The following is a 20,160-nucleotide window of genomic DNA, read 5'->3' on the forward strand; positions in this document are numbered from 1 at the left end:
CTAGCAAGTAAACCACCAGTTGATTTGAAACACCTGTGGCTAAAGCTAGACTGTTTCAGGGTTTACTTTCTGGATTCCCGCGCCCTACTCCGAGCAGGCTACTCGTATGCTACTGAAGCATGTGACCTATCCCGGTGTTGTGAGGTAGGTTGTGTGATATTTTTGTCATGTAGAGGTTTGAATTGGTGCCATTTGTAGTAAACAAACTTGGATCCTTTGCAATAATATTTTAAATCTCACACGCAAACCAGAAGCCGAAGCAAAGAATGTACAAATTACAGTTGGCGTCTTCCCTACGTGCCTTTTATTAACCTTGCGTTTCCATTTATGTTCAACAATCGAGTAGTAAATCGCGCCCGTGTAATTTGTCCAAAAGGAGTTTCCGTAGTTAATCTCTGCACGTCAGATTCCAACATGCAAAATTATGTGACTGCAGAATATTGTTTGTTAAATAACCTTCGTTACGGCGTCCTTTTTGATCTTCTTTAGTATTTTGCATTGTCCTATCACGTGCCATAGCAAACACTTTTAACACCATTAACCTCACGCGTCGTTTGGTGCCCTTGGAAACACCTCAGGCTGGTTTAGCTCGCTGGATGCGAACAAAGACGCGTTTGTTAGCAACGCAGGCTAAAGCTAACATACTGACAGTCGAAAGCTGAGAGCGTTTTGAGGTCTTCAGGAAATTCTGACTGGTGAAGAGATACGCGAAGAATGATAGCAGAGTACGAGGAGGAGTTTTTTCCAGCCAAAAAGGAGAACAAACGACGGCGTCGTTGCGCGTTGCACACAGCAGGTTTGTTTGTTCTGCACGTCCTATATTGTTTACTTATTTCAAGGTGGGAGTAACAAGTAACACACGTGCTCAAGTCTTAACATTTAAACTTCTAGTCACAAATCACTGGCAAAAACCAAGCACGTAGTCAAGATGTGTTTTTAGTTGTAATAGATTATTTTGAATTTCAGGACCAAAGTGTAATTGTATGATTCCGCAAATTTATTTAAAAAAAAAAAAAAGTAATCTTTTATTTTTATTTTTATTTTTTAAATGAAAATGGATTTTAATTCGTTGAAGAATAACGGTGTAAATTAACAAAACGTGAAAAAATTGAAACCATTAGAAAACATTCCGAATGACCTCAATCAGGGCTCGAGAATGTGACCAAATTCCACAATAATGCAACTGAAACGATCCAGAGGTTGTGTTGAACTCGTGCAACCATCCGATTGAGGAGGGGGGTAAAATTCCCTCACAGAACCTCTTTTGTTCATCTATGGACATACTTACTCTATCATGGTCTCAGCTAATAAGAGATAGTCAATGGTGGGAGTGACCTCTGATTGGCCGTGGCCTAAATATTCCTGTACTTTTTTTCTCTTATTTAACATTATTGAATATATATTATGTAACGTTATTGAATTTTGGTGGACCTAATATTTGTGCTAGTGCCCCCAAGAAAAGAATAGTTGGGCGCACCAGTGCAAAAAGTTAGTCTAGAACCCTGTCATTGACAATATTGTATTATTCATCTTCATTTTGTGAGTCTTTGATTTTCTGTCCCGCAGACGTCAGTGAAGATGCTGTTTCTCCAGAGCAGCAGGAGTGGAGATCCAGGGTGGAGCACCAGGAGCCAAAGCCCCCCCACATTAAGGAGGAAGACGACGAACACCGCATCAATGAGGAGGGTGAGCAGTTTGAGGGTCTGGACTTCCCGTTCATTCGCGTCATCGTGAAGAGTGAAAATGAAGACGACGAGCCTCACTCCTCACGGCTTCATGGCACTGATGGTGAGAAACGATCTCAAACTGACAGCCTCTCAGCTCCACTATCAGAGAGTGAGGGGACACGCTCACACTCTCCAGACACTGATGATGATGAACGATCGAAAATGGATCGGACGTGTCGTGCTGATAACAAACATTTGACGTGTTCTGTTTGCGGGAGAAGCCTTTACGACAAGAAAACGTTGAAAGTCCACATGAGGACGCACACGGGAGAGAAACCTTTTGTCTGCTCGGTTTGTGGTAAAACATTTGCTCAGAGGGGTAACTTGATCAAACACACTAGAACGCATACTGGAGAGAAACCCTTCACTTGTCCCTACTGCAGCACGAGTTTCAGCGACAGTTCGACCTTAGTGAAGCACATGCGCAGACACACGGGCGAAAAACCTTTCAGCTGCTCGGTGTGCGGCGAAAGATTCTCCCGGAAGTCCAATTTGACGACGCACAACAGAACACACACCGGAGAGAAACCTTTCGCATGCTCGGTGTGCAGCACGACGTTCGGCGACCGTTCTACGCTGAATAAGCACATGAGAACGCACACGGGAGAGAAACCTTTCAGCTGCTCAGTATGCGGACAGAGGTTCTCTCAGAAGGGACACATGACAACGCACACGAGACGACACACCGGAGAAAAACCTTTTGCCTGCTCAGTCTGCCACACCAGTTTCAGCGACCGCTCAACTTTTGTCCGGCACGTGAAGAGACACAGCGGGCAGATGCGTTTGTCTGCCGGCGAGGAAAAGACTAACTGAAATGTACCGTTTGGTATCACTTGGAGAGACAATGTTGAGTTGCAGTCAGAGCTGGACTGGCATAAAAAAACGGCCCTGGTATTTTGACTTAAGCCCGCCGGCCTGACTCCTTACCATCCCTGGCTAAATCACATTTCTGCTACTGATATTGACTGATGTGGTTCAGTTTGCTGTCTGTAGTCCAAATGGATTAATGGACTAGTCCCTCTAAATTGCAGGACAGTCTAAAACGGAGGAAAATAATAATTAAAAAACACTGAAAAAGACGCTGGCCCACCGGTCATTTGCCCTGTATACCAAATGGCCATTCCAGCCCTGGTTGCAGTGCGGGTAAGCCAAGAGTCTCTATTAGACTTCTCATAAAATGCGACGGATTTGGTGCTCCCAGGTGAAATTTTCAGGATGGCCCTAAAATTTATGGCACAGTGGTTCTTTGGATTGCCACCATTTGTGTTTTTCCGGTCTTGAGCTGTCAGTTTTTTTTCCTACTGTAGTACATACAGTAACTACATTTTTAAAACTATTTTAATTCTTACATCCATAGTTATTTTTTTCATACAATACCATTCTGAATTGATTTTGTTTTTTTAAGACGAAACAATATTTTGTTGCGTGCTTTGGGTGGTTGCAAGTCAAGGCACGACATTAATTGCTAAAAATATAAAGTACTTATTAAACAAGTAACGGAACGAATGAACAAACTCGAAAACAGCTTCCAGCAGTTGACGTCGCTCGTTCTCCTCTTTGTCAGGTGTTGTTGAGCTAAGTTGTCTTGATAAGCTTCAAATTATACTGCGACAATTCTATCCAAAGATTTGATGCATAATATTTTGCTCCAATAAGTTAGTTATCCTATGTTGTGGTGGCATGGCTCAGTGGTAGAGTGGTCGTCTCCCAACTGTGAGGTTGTGGATTCGGTCCTCACCCCTGGTGACCATGTTGAAGTGTCCAGGCAATGTCCTGAGTAACAGCAGCTGACCACTGTTGTGTGAATGTGTGTTTTTTAACCCTGTAAAGTGCTTTGTGTCTGTGAAAAGCGCAAAACAAATAGAAAGGAAAACATGTTAAAGCTTCAGCAGTACAAATTCAGGACGAATGAGTTCATGAAGCATGTGTGATCATGTTAAAGGGTCAGTATCATTCAAAATCAACTTTTTGGAGCTTTTAGCCATATCAAAATTCCAATTCCTCACCAAAAAAAAAACAACTCCCGAAGTGGTATTTTCCTCCATTCACCCTTCTCTGAGAATTCCAGCTCATTCTTGCTCGTGAAGCACCAGTTCTTCCCAACCCAAGAAAATGACCAGGTCCTCTTATCTACGATTATGATGTAGATAAGTCTGAAATTTCACCTGAAAGCTCAGCTCAAGTGTGCTAGTTGTAGCGTGTCCGCCCTGAGACTGGGTGGGTGTGGGTTCAATCCCTAGCCAATTGTCTTCCTATTTAGAATTGAGATCACCAAATGATTCAGGCAGGGATGAGTTAAATGCGGAGAACAAATTTCTTCCCACTTCCGTGTGTTCCTTCAAGTCCAATCTCCCGAGCTTTTTGTGAGTAATTCTGGTGTCATGTTAAGAAACGTACAGTAATGTTGGTGGATGACGCAGCAGGACAGACGGTTGGATTGGTCGCATCATTCGACAAGCTGATGTGATAAGTCAAATACAAAGTCTTATAGTATACTTAGAATCACGCTTCTTCTAAGAAAAAAAAAAAAAGAAAAAAAAAAAGAATCACGCTTACGTTCTGTTTGCTACAATGATCGGCCATATCAGTCCACCTCATTGGACCAAATAGGTTGCATTTGTCTGGGGTGAGACACACCTGGCGATTACTTAGGGTACGGCGTCTGTTAATTAAAGCTGAGACGGAAATACGCTATACTGAACCAGATTTGTCACAGTTCTGTTTGGCTTGTGTAATTGCCCCACGTGTGACAATAACAGTTCCATTGTGGCTGCAGTATACTAATTTGTAGCCACAAAATCTATGTAAAATGCTCATAAAATACTTATGCGGGTTTTATATCATTCCCAGGAGATACCATTGTGTATGTTTTTCTTAAGACATTTGCCATCTTAAATACAATACAGACTTGTACATAAACATGGATGTAATTTATAATCATGACTTGAAGTTCCTAATAAATCAAAATGTGAAGTATGCAGAATGTTGTCATTGTGTTTCACTGGATGAAAAGGACTTTTGTCATTGGGACAAGAAATGTGGAGGCAAGAAATAACATTTTCCTCTCACACGGATGTTAAAAAATGCTCTCATGAAAAAAAAAAATCACAAAAATGCATTTCACATTCACAAAAAAACCTGTCAGAACAAGAAACACTCTTAAACCGAAAAATGTTTCACACAGCGAAAAAACCCTAAAAAAAAACATATCTCACACCAATTAAAAAAAAAAAAAAAAAAACTCACACTTGCGAGGAAAAAAAAACTTGCTCACAAAACCACTTGCAAAAATAGTCACACCACCAAAAAACTGTCACCTTAAATAAACTTGCACATGATAAATTAGCATCTTTAAAAATCCTCTCACACTAAAACATCTAATGCCTAAACAGACAAACACCGGAAAACCCTCTCACATGCAAAAAGCTCTCTCACAAAAACCCCTCCACGCACACACCACACACACACGCACTAAAAAACCTTGACTCACCAAGCCACTCACATTTAAAACACTCAAAACTTGCTCACAAAAAAATCACACTGCCCCCCTCCCCCCCAAAAACAACCATTTAAAAAAAAACTCACAGGCAAAATAATAATAATAATAATAATAATAATAAATTCATGCATAAAAACCTACATCAAAAAGTTCTTATATTCACCAAAAACCCTTATACTAAAGCAGAAAACCTTCACAAAAGTTTTAGGTGATACTTTTTTTAGATTACCATTTTTGAGTGAAATGTTTTCATATTCTGAGTCCTGGCAATGAAAAATGTGTCTAACATCCTGTAAATCTACTTTTGGTTCTCCAGTTGACATTTGGACACGTCTGAGTTCTTGCGTACACAAAGAGGATGTGCTCCGAGTTTCGCTTGGCCAGCAAAGTGCCAGCAGGTTTGTGGCTTTTCTTGCTAAAATGATCAACACCTCACGTTAGGAAACTTCCTCTTTTTTTTGTATTTTTTATTTTTTTCCGACTGATGTTAACGCTCGCAAACCAAAAGCTGCATTTTTTTTTCGGACATTTTTTTTCCCTAAATGGGTGATCAAGAGTCAAACAAAGCAGGTGTTCTTAAACTTTTTGGAGAACCTTTTCCAAGGAACCTTTGCAAAATTGCAATTGATTCAACATACCATACTATCCCTAAATTCTGTAGGAATTTAAAGTGTGCCTATTTTTGAAAAAAGAATTCCAAATTACTGCTTGAAGAACCAAGTGTGAGAACCACTGACATAGGGCTCAAATGAAGGTTTCATGTGCTTGTACACTTCTCATTTCCTGTAGATCTGATTTAAAAAAATAAAATAAAATAAAAATGCGCATCACTTCCTGTCCGCCCACTCTTGCCACCAAGTTCATTTCTAGTGATGTGGCTCTTGTGACAGGCTTCACACGAAGATATGTTGGCATCGGATTGGGGTCCCGTGATGCAAGTGCTTCTCCTGCTCTTTTGGCTCGTGTTCTCTTACGCTGTTGAAGGTGAGTTTGTCCGAATCCTACTGGGTGCTCTGTTGTTGTTTTTGTTTTGGGTTTTTTTAACGTAACCCTGCGGTGGTCAAACTTTTGTGTACTTTTGGTTTGGAAAACAGACAGATGGTCAATTCAAGAAATTGCATTTTATATGTAAACTGTGTACAGTTTAAAGTTTATTTTAATACCAGTTCAGGATGTACTGCCCAAAGACAGCTGGGATAGGCTCCAGCACGCCCGCGACCCTCGTGAGGATGAGCGGTGCAGATAATGAATTAGGGGTTAAGTAAATTTTATTATGCAACGTAATAACGTATGTGTAATAAAAAAAAAGTTTTTATAGTTAAATTACCTCTAAAATGGTCATTCTTTAACCAGTAACATTATTTGCATCATCAAAGAGAGCAAGCCATTTTCAACACTTTAGGTTGACGAATAATTTATAGAAAAAAAATTACACCCACATGTGTGTGTATATATATATATATATATATATAGTATCGATTTTTGAAAAAATATCAAATTTTCCAAATTGTTTCTTGAGATTTTGGCCCGACAGCAGCGATTATGTACAGTATATGCATATATGTGCATGTTTTTGTGTATATATGCATATATACGTTTATATGTGTGTACTATGTTTATGCGTATGTATAAATACATATTTTTTTTTAATTTTCTATTCTAAAAGATTGTTTAAAGTTTAGAAATTGCTCATATTTTCCACTTGTTTTCATTTTATAATTTGCAATAAATCTTAAATGATCTGAAATTTTTTAAAATCTATTTTGTAAGTGTATTTGTAATTAATCGAGCTATCATTAAGTACATATTTAATACAAATATTAAATGTATATGATATTCATTTATTTAACTTTTTAGTTTTTATTATCTATAATAAATCATTGTAATAAAATAGTGATTTTCATTTTATTTGTATTTATTTAATTATTTATTTATGTAAGCCATCGGCTTCTACCCGTCAGCAAAAATCAACAAGTAGTTAGAAATCCCGAGCGAGTGCAGGAGCAAGTACAGATGTGTCCTTCCTCAACAGATGCGTCCTTGACTCTTAAAAACAAACAAACAAAACAAATATATATATATATATATATATATATATATATATATAAATGTACAAATCTCTACTTTGCCCAACCCCATTCTAACCTTTTCATCTGTCTTGGTGTTAAGGTTGCCAGGAGTCCAACGATCTCCCTGCCGGTACCGAGCTGAACCCCAATTATGGAAAAAACTGTGAGTTGACCCTCCACCCAAAATCTCTGTATTTCTTCTCAATGCCTCTGACCTTCCCCATCTTTGTCCCCCATCTGACAGTCTGTGAAGACGTCCCCTGTGACTGCCATGCTGAAAGTTCCTGGACCAGGTAACCTTCTTCAAGTGCATTCACAGACATGTTCAATACTACCAATGTACATGGTGTCCTAAAAAGTGACACTATTCTCAGTGGATGGAATGATGAATGAAGGGATCAATAAATGGCACATTCCATCCTTAAATCCACCATTTAAACATCTTTTTTTTTTAAATAACAAAGGTAAATTAAACAAGATTGTTGTATTTGAAAACAAATTTAATTGTTTGAATGAAAAGTAAGAAAAATATGGTAGACCGAAAAAAGAACAAATCACACAGTATGATGTCAGTGTGTACAGTACAGTAAGATGAAATAAAAGTGAAGTAAACTAGTGACTCAGACCTTGACGTAGGTGTAGGCGTAATAAACGCAGAAGTGATACAAATGATGTCTTGTCTGGCACTTTATCAGTCTTGCCTGTCAAAAAAAACAATTTAACCATCTACTGTGGTTGAACAAGTTCCTCTCCATTTTGGACCGCACAGCGTATTAAAACATGTAAGTGTTGGCCTAAATGGCATAGAAGTTTATGAAGCCATGTCACATGAACTATTTTGTGTTTGAAGGTGCTATAAGCAGCGGATTGTAAAGTGCACACCGAGAGGGCGATCCAGTATTGGCTTCATTTTAAGAAATGTTGACCCTAACAAAGAGGTAAGATGATTTCTTATGTCCTTTCAATTTATTTAGACTGTCACTCACTGAACAGCAAAGCTTTTACCGCTGGTTTTCATGGCTATTTATTTAAAAAGGGAAATCAACCTGAAACATTTTTTTTTTGTCAATGATATGTAATATGTGACCTCACTCGTCTAAACATGACATTCTGATTAATATTATATTTGTGGAATACGAGTTATGAAGCAAAATCCGGCCATTTTTTTAATATATATCTCAGGGGGCGCCAATTTTGTTACTTGCTGTCGACCGAAGATGACATCACAGTTGCTCAGTTCTCAGACAATGACCAATCACAGCTCACCTGTTTTCTGATGCTGTGCTGTGATTGGTCGTTGCCTGAGCCCTGAGCAGCTGTGATGTCATCTTTAGTCGACAGCAAATAGCAAAATGGCCACCCCCTGAGATGGATACAAACTGCTGGATTTTGCTTCTTAACTCATTGCACTAATGCAACAATAACCAAAATACCATATTAAGACTAGTGGGGCTGCATAGAACATTATTGTCAAGAATTTGGGGGGAGTTGACTTCCTCTTTAAAAGTTATACATACATCATCACTGGGTAGAGTGTTTTGTCCTGCCATTTGTAACTTGTCATCAACTGTCGAGTGTCGGATCTGGCATAAATAGTACAAGTACCTCAATTATGCTTAAAACCATCAATCACTCACAAATGTTACAATCGACTCAGATCAGACATGGATCTTACACGCTCATCAGCAATTATTCTTACGTATATCTTTTTGAATGGCAATCAGCGTGAGGAGCGCCCGACTCTGCAGCATGGCGTTCACATCCCGTCGTCAGCCCTCCAGAGAAGCAGAACGCCCGAGTCGGGGGACGACGTCTTGGTGGTGGTCACCGTGCTCAACAGCACATATTTCAAGGTCGGTCGAGAGCGTGCAATATTTTTGGGGCTATTTTAGATGAGAGGAAAGTGAGAGGTTTGGATTCTCTTTTAATGTTCAATCAGTCTGGAATCAAATATAAAGCTGCTGTACTCACTCACATAGACAAATCATAATGAAACAAAGAAATAGTCTTTGGTTTTTTATTTACTGGCCTACTTTTGTACTGCATTCTATAGCCCCGAAGTAGAAAACGAGGGAGAAAATTCCTCCTCGGTCCTCCTGGCCCGACAGGCACAGTGTTGGGGGGAACTGTCCTGGTGGTGCAGGCAGGTTTACACCAGCTCCAGGACCTCCCAGAACCCATCACGCTCACCTTCAAATACAGCAAGAAGGTAAAAACCAATCGTGTGTGTGCATTTCGTGAGGCCACTCAATCCCCATCGACTGTCTTCTAACACGATGAGCAAATGTTTCAGGTTGCCGATGGGGCTTGTGTGTTCTGGGAGGAGTTAAATGAGGAAGACGGAACTGGTGGGTGACGTGGTCTGACTTGGGTCTTCTTTTCTAAGCACCCACCAAATTGATGCATTTGCATATTTTTTAGGTCAGTGGAGTACGTTTGGCTGTAACACCAGCAACACTGGGAGTGAATTTATTTGTCGTTGCAACCACTTGAGCTTCTTTGCTGTACTTGTGGTAAAAACACATACACACACGACAATTTCTCACATTTTCGAGAACGTGAGGTGAATGTATGAGCAAGAAACTGATTTGATTTGAAACTGCACTATGTTCGCTGAGCCACTCAAGAACATTCACAAGTGTTGTTTTTGTAAATACCAAAGACAATGAAACATATTAAGACAACGGACATGTTTTTGTAAACATTAAGACAGTTGCAGTCTTCCATGAATGCAGCCTACTTGTTTTCGGAGAAATCAAAGGCAATCTAACGTGGCCGGTACTTTTCCTTGAACAGAACTCTGATGTCTCGCTGAGTGAAGAGGATGCCTTCAACCTGAGTATGATCACATACGTCGGATCAGCGCTCTCGGTCGTCTTCACCATCATCAGCTTGATCGTCTACTCGTGCCTAAAGTCAGTCCTTTAACTCTTCCTTTTTTTATTCCTTAATTCACATTGAGGAAGAACTCTGAACAACAGTTTGATTCTCAAGTAATCTGTTACAGAGCTTATCAAAAGTTTGGGTCAAGTAGTACCCCCAACAAAGACTCCTTTGTAATCCTAATGGCAATTAAACATAAGAAAAGTCATGCTAGTAATAACAAATTCCCATCCCATTCCCATTCCAAATTCCAAAGTTTTAAGAATAAAGCTGTTTTGTAATAGAACAAAATGATAATAACTTGTCTAAAACATACGTATTTTGTCAATACGTGACGTCACTCCCGCGGCAATTTGAAAGCACACGCAGATTTTTATTTTTTTTTCATTCACACATGTAAACTTCTGTGAGTGAGTGAGTGAGTGAGTGAGTGAGTGAGTGAGTGAGTGAGTGAGTGAGTGAGTGAGTGAGTGAGTGAGTGAGTGAGTGAGTGAGTGAGTGAAAAAAATAATAATCCGTGCGTGCTTTCAAATTGTTGCGGGAGTGACGTCACGCAGCTGACACGTTCACCCGGCCCCGTTTGCAACACGCCACCCCCCGCTCTGCGATTGGCTAGAGGGGTGTTTACAAAACAAACACAAAATGGCAAAATGCAGGCTGGGGGTGTGGGGGTTTAGGACAAAATCACTCCCGCACTTTATGAAAAGCCCATATCTATAAATTGAAAAGTAGTTAGTTTGTTTAAATCCTGTATTTAAAAAGTGCATTTTCCTGAGTGAAACCGGCAGACAGCCCCTTTAAAAAAAATCTTTAAAATTTAAAAAATGTAATAGTTTAATTAATTGATTTATTTAAACAATTTAATAAACACTGGTAAAATAAAAATAAAAAATACTGCATTTAAAAAAAAAAAGTTTGTTGATGCAATAGAACAATGACTGAACATTGGAAAATCAAAAAGCACTACTCAATTTCCCTTTAAGCTGATCACCTGCTATAATATTACTGGAATAGTGTCAAAACCTCATAAATTAAATGGTTGGCAATTTTTTTTTTTTTTTGGTGTGTGCTGGGGGGGGGCTTTCATGTGTCTGCATACCCCTCAGAAATTAGGCAGTTGCGCCCCTGTGCACCAGTCCCACTTATTAAAATGACACGATACAATTTATTTCCTATTATTTGGATCACCAACGGGCATCCGGAGCCCCCAATTTGAGAACCGCCGAGCTACAGTATTCAAATTATTTCTGTCCCTTTCAGAAAGAAGCAGCAGCCGGACTGCCTGCACATGCACCTGATGGGGGCGCTGCTGTGCTTGCACCTCTGCTTCCTGCTCTGCTGCTTGTGGGCCTGGAGGCTTGCTGAAGAGCCGGCAGACTGGGTCTGCAGTGGTCTGGGCCTCCTTCTGCACTGGTCTCTGCTGGCTACCGTCTGCTGGTCGGCCCTGGAGGGCTTCCACCTGTACCTCCTTCTGGTTCGCGTCTTCAACATCTACATCAGGAAATACCTGCTCAAACTGAGTGTGGTGGGCTGGGGTAAGCACACACCTACATCATTTACACTTAAACCACACCTTTGAAATATGATGTAAATGTATTTCAACACATGCAATAACTTACTGGCAAATAATGTATAGAATATACTGTACAGTCTTGTTAAGTGGAGTTCCATAGCCGGTTGTTAAAAAGAGTGGAATAAAGTCTTCTCAATGTAAATGTTGACATTTATCTATACCAAACTTTTTCTTTCCCTTCAGGTGTGCCCACACTAATTGCTCTGATATGTGGCGTGTCCGGTGTATATGGCAAATACACGCTGGAAATTCGGGACTCCGACAACAACAATTCAACAATGCAGTTGTAAGTAAGCCATCATCCTCATCACTGGTTTTGGTCATTTAATATATTGTAGCCTATATGTATACATACAGTATAGTCCAGAAACATTCTAAACTGTTACGATTCCCATTGGAAATAACGGAAATGGAAATGATGTCTAACCATCATACTGTACAACAAAAAGAAGAAAAAAGTGCTAGAAATGCGTGCTAATCTCTAGGACAAGCTTGAAAAAAGCCTAAAATGGCTGCTTCAAACCAAAATGTCTGTCTTCTGGCGTATTTTCGGGAATGCTTCTTTAGACTTTTTCGGTGGTCACCTCATGACATTTCAACTGAATTTCATAATTGAAACAAGCTTCAGGGGCTCAATTTAAAAAACAACAGGAGGTGATTATCCTTTCATAAACTAAAATGAACTTATTTTCCTCCTTCAAAATCTTAACTCATTTACTCCCAATAACGTATAAATACGTTTTTTTTATGTTCTAAGTGTCCCAAAGATGTATTAATGTTTTTGTTTTGGTTTTTTGTTTTTATGCTAGAGCATACAGAAGGCTTTGATGCAGCCTCTCAACTGCAAAGAACGGTTGCAGAAATGGTAGTTATTACACAAACGGCCAGCAGGTGGCAGCAGAGCAAAGGAGATCAACCAGGGCCGTGTAGAAAAAAAGCTCAATTACTTACAATTTTAAATAGATTTGTGAAAACTGATGAAACTTAGCTCTCTTCTAATGCTAATTGCTGCAAAACGGAAACAGATAGAAACATACTTTTTTTCCTGATGAAAGAAGAGACTTTAATCTTTCTTTTGGTAGGTTCCGTGTTTTTATGGCAATAGAACACAATATTCTGTGGGCCTTGCAAAATCAGTCAAAATCCAGGAAAACAGCCGGGAGTGAACGGGACTGCTTCTGTGAAAATGGCTGGGAGTGAATGAGTTAATAAGGTATTATAGCATCTTATAGAGGTTCTATTGCTCGTTTTGAGTAATCTTACCTCAAAATAGGAAACACAATAATTCTGCCTGTGAAGGTTTTATAAATGCACTAATTTTAAGACATCGGCTGGGATTTTTGGAGCTAAATATGTTTACAGTGTTCCCTCACTTTTCGCGGGTGATACGTTCCAAGCCCACCCACGATAAGTGAGTTTCCGCGAAGTAGAGGTAAAAACAAAACAAAAACAAAAAACACGTTTTTTTTCCCCCCTTTCAATAACACTCATACCTATCTGTTACCTTAATTAACTTTTCTTGCGGAGTTGCTTGTAAAGTAGCAGCCTCTTTGAAGTTAATTGCTTTCAATTAACTTGTTTTTCTACTTCTCCTTCCTCAGAAATTGTGTGCTTCAAAAAGTCAAAACAAAATGTGTTTTAAAATGTTAAAATTGAAGATCTAATCCAAATTTTTCATAGAAACGTGTGCAAAAGTGAGTCAGTTGCTGGACAGATGAATGTTTTACACAAGTAAAAGTAAGCACATGAGTCTTCTTCGCCAGAAGACTTCCATACATTTCCCCGCCACTCTTTTGAGGCGCTCCCGCTAGTAGCCCGCCAAGTAATTGCTCAATCAGTAATGAACAATGGAGCTGTTATAGTGGCTGCATATTAACTACAAATATCGCGATACTTGCGTAGGCGTATCGATAATCTATTGAGAGAGAAAGTGTCACGATTTATCGCGATATATCCTCACACTCCTAGTCACATGTAAACAGCCAGGTAACCACAGATATTCATTCGGAATGATTTTAATCAGAATAACTAAAAAGGCCATGTAACGCCAGCTACTGACTTAATAAGAAGAATTAAAAGAAGAAAAATGTCACAATTTTTTTAATTTTCTACACCTTTATTAATTTTGATTAAAAAGGTAATAGATTGTCTTGAATGAAAAAAGAGCTGTTGATATTTACTCAAATATTACAAAAAAGACAAAAATGGCAGCATAAATAAAAAATGTTATGAGGTACTCTGTATTCAAAATGAGGGGGGATAAAAATCCACAATAGAGCAAATCCGCAATAAGTGAACCTTAAAGTAGCGAGAGACCACTGTACAGTACTTGTTTTAAGAATTCTTGCGAAATCAAATTTTACTGTTCTATTGGCAGACAATTTTACGTAAAATAAGTCATACATTCTGCACCTATTCTATTTTTCTTGTTTTGTAACCCCAGTTTTTCAATGCAATTATTCTACCAACCAACAACAGGTGCTGGATGAGCAGCAATTTCCTTCATAGGCAAGTGGTCACCTACGTCACCACGGTGGTCTTCCCATGCCTGGTGGTGCTCTTCAACTCCTGCATGCTGGGCTTAGTAGTCTTCAAGCTTTGGAAGCTGCGAAGAGGCAGCGCAAAAGGTTTCAGACCGAAGGGTGGCAGGGAGAAGGCCAGCAGGTTGTGGAAGGACTGCGTGACTGTGCTGGGCCTCAGCTGCGTGCTGGGCTTACCTTTTGGCTTGTCTAGCGCCACCTATGTTTCGCTGCTGGGCATCTATATCTTCACCGTGCTCAACTCTCTGCAAGGTCAGTTCAATTAAAAAAATACAAAAAACAATATATTGCTAATTCTCAAGCTTTTTGGGCCAGGGACCCATTTTTAAAAAATATATATTTTGTAGCTGTTTTTTTTCTTTTTTTCCCCATCCTTATTTTACCTCCGTTTTTGGATAGGGTGAAAATATGAATTATTATTATTATTATTATTATTATTATTATTATTATTATTATTATTATTATTATTATATTTTTAACAATTGTTTGGTTTTAATTCCCACCAGCCTAGTGCATTTCACCCTGTGTAATTGTGTAAAAAAAAAAACTGTGTAAAAAAAAATGCACATTTTTGCTATTTGCAGACCAGATATGGGGGGGGGTTGATTAACCCTGTTGCTCTCGAAAATAAACCTTTATTTCCATAAAAATATGGCACCATATTCTCAAAAATATACTCAGTTTGTTCTTAGAGGAAAGACCATTCCTTTAAAGGGGAAGTCAAGCTAAAAATGTCAAGCCCACTTTGAGAACCTGCGGTTCAATCTTTGCACACATTATTCAACATCGTATTATATTGCTCTCTCTCTAAGGGTTCTTTGTGTTCCTGTGGTCTTTGGCGCTGACGTACAAGTCTCAGTCGGACGCTGCCTTCTCTTCAAAAGACACTTCCTCTCAGAGAATCATGATCACCAGCTTCAACAGCTGACATGCTACATGCTTTATTGCCTATATTAGGTGTGTGTGTGTGTGTATGTGTGTGTGTGCGTGTGTGTGCATGATTTAATTATTTAAATGGGAAGTCAAGTAATACGTTTTCTTTACAATAATATGTTCTATCCGTTCCCACTATTCTAATTACGGTATTACGATTAATATTGTGCATATGGAATATGCTCTAGAATTCACACGTTTTTATCCATCTCGTTTTTGCAACTTGCTCTCTGTCAACTGAAAATGACATCACAGTACCTTAGGGCTCAGGAAATGACCAACACGGCTCACCTGTTTTCTGGGTTTGGTCATGTAACATTTGTAAGATGATCCCTTAGGCCCAGTGATGTTGTTTACACTTGACAGCAAGTGTCAAAATGGACACTCCCTGAGATGGATAAAAATGGGTTGAATTTCCTGCGTAATTCATATTCCACAGACGCAATATCAATCTGGACGAGGGTGAATAAGCCATAGGTTCAACCGGTCAGCCCCTTTTTTTTTATTTATTTTTTTTAATGTAAATTAGATGTGAGCGGTGAAGTATGTTGGAATAACATTTCCGAAATAATAGAACATATTGTAAAGATTTTTATTTTGTTTTTACTTTACCTTAACCCTCCCTTTTGCTGATCTAGGTTTGATTGATAATGTTTCAATGTTGTAATGTTTTACAGTTACAAGAAATATTAAAATGAAAATTCATACACATGGGATTGGAAACGGTTGTCCTCCCCTCCACCATGTCTTCAAGTTGAAACTGAGATTCCACTTCATTGTACAATAGTGTATTATTGTAATAAACGTTAATAAAATTTGTTTATGTATTCTCAACTCAACTTTTTATGTATTGCGCAATGTTGTTTCTATCATTAAAAATTGGCGAGAGCCTGGTAATTTTCATAGCAGTAACATTTCGCAACTTTGTCGTGAATATGTTTTAATCGTGTTTTTAATGTGCAAGTTGCCGTTGAACCTAGTTTGTCCACGTGGTGTCGCCGTACAAGTTTCAAATTCAAAGCAGCTTTACTTCCGTATGTTTTTGGCTAAACAAAAGCGCACTTCACTCAATAATTCGTCTCGAATTATTAGTAAAACTGAAGCCTCCCACCACTACTGAACTGAAGAGAAGCATTGTTTCTTAAATCAGTGTCCGGATAAAACTGTCCCGGTGCAATTTGGAGCTATTCCAGCTAATTTATCTTATCTTGTTAGCTGCGACCAAAGAGACGCCTTTGTTGTCGATCACTGCTAAACAGATATCAAGTTAGGTGAACGAGTTGTGATTATCGTGTGAAAATGTGTGCAAAAAGTGTAAAGGAAGAGGACGAGGAGATTTTTGTTCGAACAAAAGAGAACGAGCCACGGCGTCGACTACTGGACGTTGTTTTCAAGAAGCCTGAGTTTTCGTTAAACAGAGCAGGTTTGTATACTTTTTAGCTCTTTTGTTAAGTTGCTACTATTATTGAAAATATTATTACAATGTCTGTTGACCAAGAGTGTGACAGAGTGACAGATTTATTTATTTATTTTTTAATGTATATCGTTGGATGCAATATCTGGTTGTCTTCTATCTGCCTAGCAAATGTCTGCCCTTTTTGACGGTTTACATGGCAATATTAAGTCAAAGCAAATCCTTTATTCAAACAGATGAGCATCACTGAGGTTAAAACCTCGTCTTTTACAAATTTTACATGAGTGATCTGGCAAAAGCAAGTCAGCCAAAAGACAAGATACAGAATTTCCAACAGGCAGAAAATAGAAAAAATAATAATCTAACATTCTGGAGCTCAGGCACAAACCCATGACCTCTGAACTGTGAGGAGGATGTTGCATCCTTTACTGGCCAACATTTGGAGGTTTTTTTTTTACCCGAGTGCCCAAAATAGTGTAATGGTATCCGAGTAATCCTGGACTACTGAGTCCGAAAATGACATCTGTTTCACTGAATTTTATGTAGTTTATATATATATATATATATATATATATATATATATATATATATATATATATATATATATATATATATATATATATTTTTTTTTACAATTAATTAATTGAAAATTCATTTGGCAATATCAGAAATAATTGTCATTTATAATTAATAAAAGTAAAACGATTGTTGTTTGCTGCTAATAATGCTTCTTTTTTTCTTTTTTTTTTCTTTTTTTTTGCTTGATTCTTACATGGATCATGAGATCAAGACTGTGATCATGATTGCCAGTGTTCACGATATTGCATCAAAAAAATAAAAGAATACTGTATATATATTAGGGATGGGCAAGTACCAATAACTGGCCTTATTTCAAGGTATATGCTCGCGATGGCGACCAATACTGGTATCCGCAGCCCTTTTATGGCAATTTTTTTGACCAGGAACTAGAAATTCGAAGAATAGAAAATTTACAATAACACTATATTGCAATTATATAAGTTCCATCCATCCATTGTCTTGACCGCTTATTCCTCACAAGGGTCACGGGGGCTGCTGGCGCCTATCTCAGCTGGCTCTGGGCAGTAGGCAGGGGACACCCTGGACTGGTTGCCAACCAATCGCAGGGCACACAGAGACGAACAACCATCCACACTCACACGCACACCTAGGGACAATTCGGAGCGCCCAATTAACCTGCCATGCATGTCTTTGGAATGTGGGAGGAGACCGGAGTACCCGGAGAAGACCCACGCGGGCACGGGGAGAACATGCAAACTCCACCCAGGAAGGTCCGAGCCTGGACTCGAACCGGAGACCTCAGAACTGGGAAGCCGACGTGCTAACCACTCGACTACCGTGCCGCCCGCAATTATATAAGTTTTTCTTTAAAATAATTTGTCATGATTTTTTGGGGGGTGGGGTGTATGAAAAGTATTAGTGGTATCGATAAATATCTACATACATTGGAAAACAAATAGAAATCACAGTGTCTTAAATGTGACAGAAACGAACATTTGTACATATTCAAATTTCTAAACTCTGGCCTTGCTAAGTAATTAAAAGTTCACATTTTTATAGCTTTATATTTTCTAATTGTGGCGTTCAAAAAGTTCTAAAAATAAATAAATAAGTAAAGCTTAAGTGTTTATATATTCTGAACCCACTTTAAAATGTGATTTGTATGTTGTAAGCAGTGCCTGGACAAAGTGGCCTGTCCAGTGGAACACCTACATTGGCTGATGATGCTTCAGACAAAGGTGACCTTTTCAACCAGTATGTGAAAATGTACATATGCTTAATTCAATTTCAGTATCACCTATGGTATTTAGACCCTGCACAAACAGCAATATATTGTGCTTTATAAAGAACGTTGAGTCAACAATTGCAATACTATTTATCTATCTATCTATCTATCTATCTATCTATCTATCTATCTATCTATCTATCTATCTATCTATCTATCTATCTATCTATCTATCTATCTATCTATCTATCTATCTATATTACAGAAATTAAAAATGATAGTATCAACCAACATTTGTATGTTTGCCTTCTTATGTCTTGCAGATGTCATTGAGAAATATGTTAATCCTGAGCAGCAGGCACCAGAACCCTCTCACATTAAAGAGGAATCGCAGGAGGCCATTATCGCTGAGTTTCCCTTGACTGTCATTGTTAAAAGTGAAGATGATGATGAAGAAGAAGGTGATGGAGACCACCATGGAGGATCCCAAGCAGAAAGCCTCTTTCCTCTACTATCTGACAGCGGTGACATAACAGCACACTCTTCTGACACTGATGATGATAAACATTCAAAAGGTGATGTGGCACATCAAATTGACAAAAAAAACTGGAAATGTTATGAGTGTGAGAAAACATTTTCTTCAAAGTCAGGTTTGAAAGAACATGTGAGAATACACACTGGGGAAAAACCTTTTACCTGCTCAGTTTGTGGTAAAACATTTACTCAGAAGGGACATTTAGGAACACACACAAGAACACACACTGGGGAGAAACCTTTTACCTGCGCAGTGTGTGGCGTTATATATGCTCGAAAGATTCTTTTGACAAATCACATGAGAACGCACACTGGAGAGAAACCTTTTGTCTGCTCAGTTTGCGGTAAAAGATTCTCTGGAAGGGAAAACTTGAGAGTACACACAAGAACACACAATGTTGACAAACCTTTTGCATGCTCAATTTGTGATAAAAAATTCTCTGGACAGGGAAACTTAAGAACACATATAAGAACACATACTGGAGAGAAGCCTTTTGCCTGCTCACATTGTGGTAAAAAGTTCTCTGAAAGGGGAAACTTAAGAAGACACAGAAAAACTCACATTGTCGATAAACCTTTTGCCTGCTCTGTTTGTGGGAAAAGATTCACTCAGAAGGTACATTTGGGAAACCACACCAGAACCCACACTGGTGAGAAGCCGTTTGCCTGCTCAATTTGTGATAAAAGCTTCTCCATAAAGAGAAGTTTGATACGCCATATAAGAACACACACTGGAGAGAAACCTTTTGCCTGTTCAGTTTGTGGCAAAAGCTTCTCCCTAAAAGCACATTTAAGAACACACACAAGAACACACACTGGGGAGAAACCGTTTGTCTGTTCAGTATGTGGTAAAGGTTTCACTCAGAAGGGAAATTTAGAAGCACACACAAGAACACACACTGGAGAGAAACCTTTTTCATGTTCAGTCTGCAACTTAGCTTTCATTGATAGCACTGGACTAGTTCAACACATGAGAACACACACTGGTGAGAAACCTTTTGCCTGCTTAGTTTGCGGTAAGAGATTCTCTCAAAGACGCACTTTGACAACACACACAAGAATCCACGATGATGAGAGAGATGAGGCACAAGCGTTATAGAAAAGCAACAGTAAATAAAGCTTACTGTAAATAAATTGTCCATTGTGTGTGATGATATGGAAAATATATTATGTGATCCTGAATAAAATACAAGTCTTCAGATGGTGATAGTGGTCAAAATATT

General features: G+C 38.8%; 2 protein-coding genes across 4 annotated transcripts; both read left to right on the forward strand.

Annotated features, from left to right (window-relative positions):
• Window positions 1-16,063, forward strand: LOC144017326 (adhesion G-protein coupled receptor G5-like). 2 transcript variants are annotated; one of them, XM_077518772.1, is made up of 16 exons: window positions 1-144; window positions 1,567-1,788; window positions 5,543-5,624; window positions 6,117-6,210; window positions 7,396-7,458; window positions 7,540-7,588; window positions 8,146-8,233; window positions 9,020-9,148; window positions 9,349-9,504; window positions 9,589-9,643; window positions 9,717-9,808; window positions 10,092-10,210; window positions 11,439-11,713; window positions 11,935-12,037; window positions 14,230-14,543; window positions 15,104-16,063. In XM_077518772.1, exons 4-16 carry the CDS (start codon window positions 6,132-6,134, stop codon window positions 15,217-15,219), a joined length of 1,638 nt encoding a protein of 545 aa, XP_077374898.1. In that variant the 5' UTR covers window positions 1-144; window positions 1,567-1,788; window positions 5,543-5,624; window positions 6,117-6,131; the 3' UTR covers window positions 15,220-16,063. The 2 variants fall into 2 exon arrangements, with proteins under 2 accessions (XP_077374898.1, XP_077374899.1); XM_077518773.1 differs by having other exon boundaries at window positions 1,567-1,686.
• Window positions 16,064-16,253: 190 nt separating this feature from the next.
• Window positions 16,254-20,144, forward strand: LOC144017329 (uncharacterized). 2 transcript variants are annotated; one of them, XM_077518776.1, is made up of 3 exons: window positions 16,254-16,647; window positions 18,351-18,416; window positions 18,727-20,144. In XM_077518776.1, the coding sequence occupies exons 1-3, from the start codon at window positions 16,524-16,526 to the stop codon at window positions 20,034-20,036; spliced, it is 1,500 nt and encodes a 499-aa protein (XP_077374902.1). In that variant the 5' UTR covers window positions 16,254-16,523; the 3' UTR covers window positions 20,037-20,144. The 2 variants fall into 2 exon arrangements, with proteins under 2 accessions (XP_077374902.1, XP_077374903.1); XM_077518777.1 differs by having other exon boundaries at window positions 18,354-18,416.
• Window positions 20,145-20,160: the final 16 nt, after the last annotated feature.

The sequence above is a fragment of the Festucalex cinctus genome, chromosome 4, assembly GCF_051991245.1.
Source record: "Festucalex cinctus isolate MCC-2025b chromosome 4, RoL_Fcin_1.0, whole genome shotgun sequence".
NCBI lineage: Eukaryota > Metazoa > Chordata > Actinopteri > Syngnathiformes > Syngnathidae > Festucalex > Festucalex cinctus.

Coding starts and splice junctions, on each gene's coding strand:
- LOC144017329 (XM_077518776.1), top strand. CDS start 16,524: ATGTGTGCAAAAAGTGTAAAGGAAGAGGACGAGGAGATTTTTGTTCGA. Junction 16,648..18,350: donor GTTTTCGTTAAACAGAGCAG/GTTTGTATACTT, acceptor GTATGTTGTAAG/CAGTGCCTGGACAAAGTGGC. Junction 18,417..18,726: donor TGATGATGCTTCAGACAAAG/GTGACCTTTTCA, acceptor TATGTCTTGCAG/ATGTCATTGAGAAATATGTT.
- LOC144017326 (XM_077518772.1), top strand. CDS start 6,132: ATGTTGGCATCGGATTGGGGTCCCGTGATGCAAGTGCTTCTCCTGCTC. Junction 7,589..8,145: donor GCTGAAAGTTCCTGGACCAG/GTAACCTTCTTC, acceptor TTGTGTTTGAAG/GTGCTATAAGCAGCGGATTG. Junction 9,809..10,091: donor GCTTCTTTGCTGTACTTGTG/GTAAAAACACAT, acceptor TTCCTTGAACAG/AACTCTGATGTCTCGCTGAG.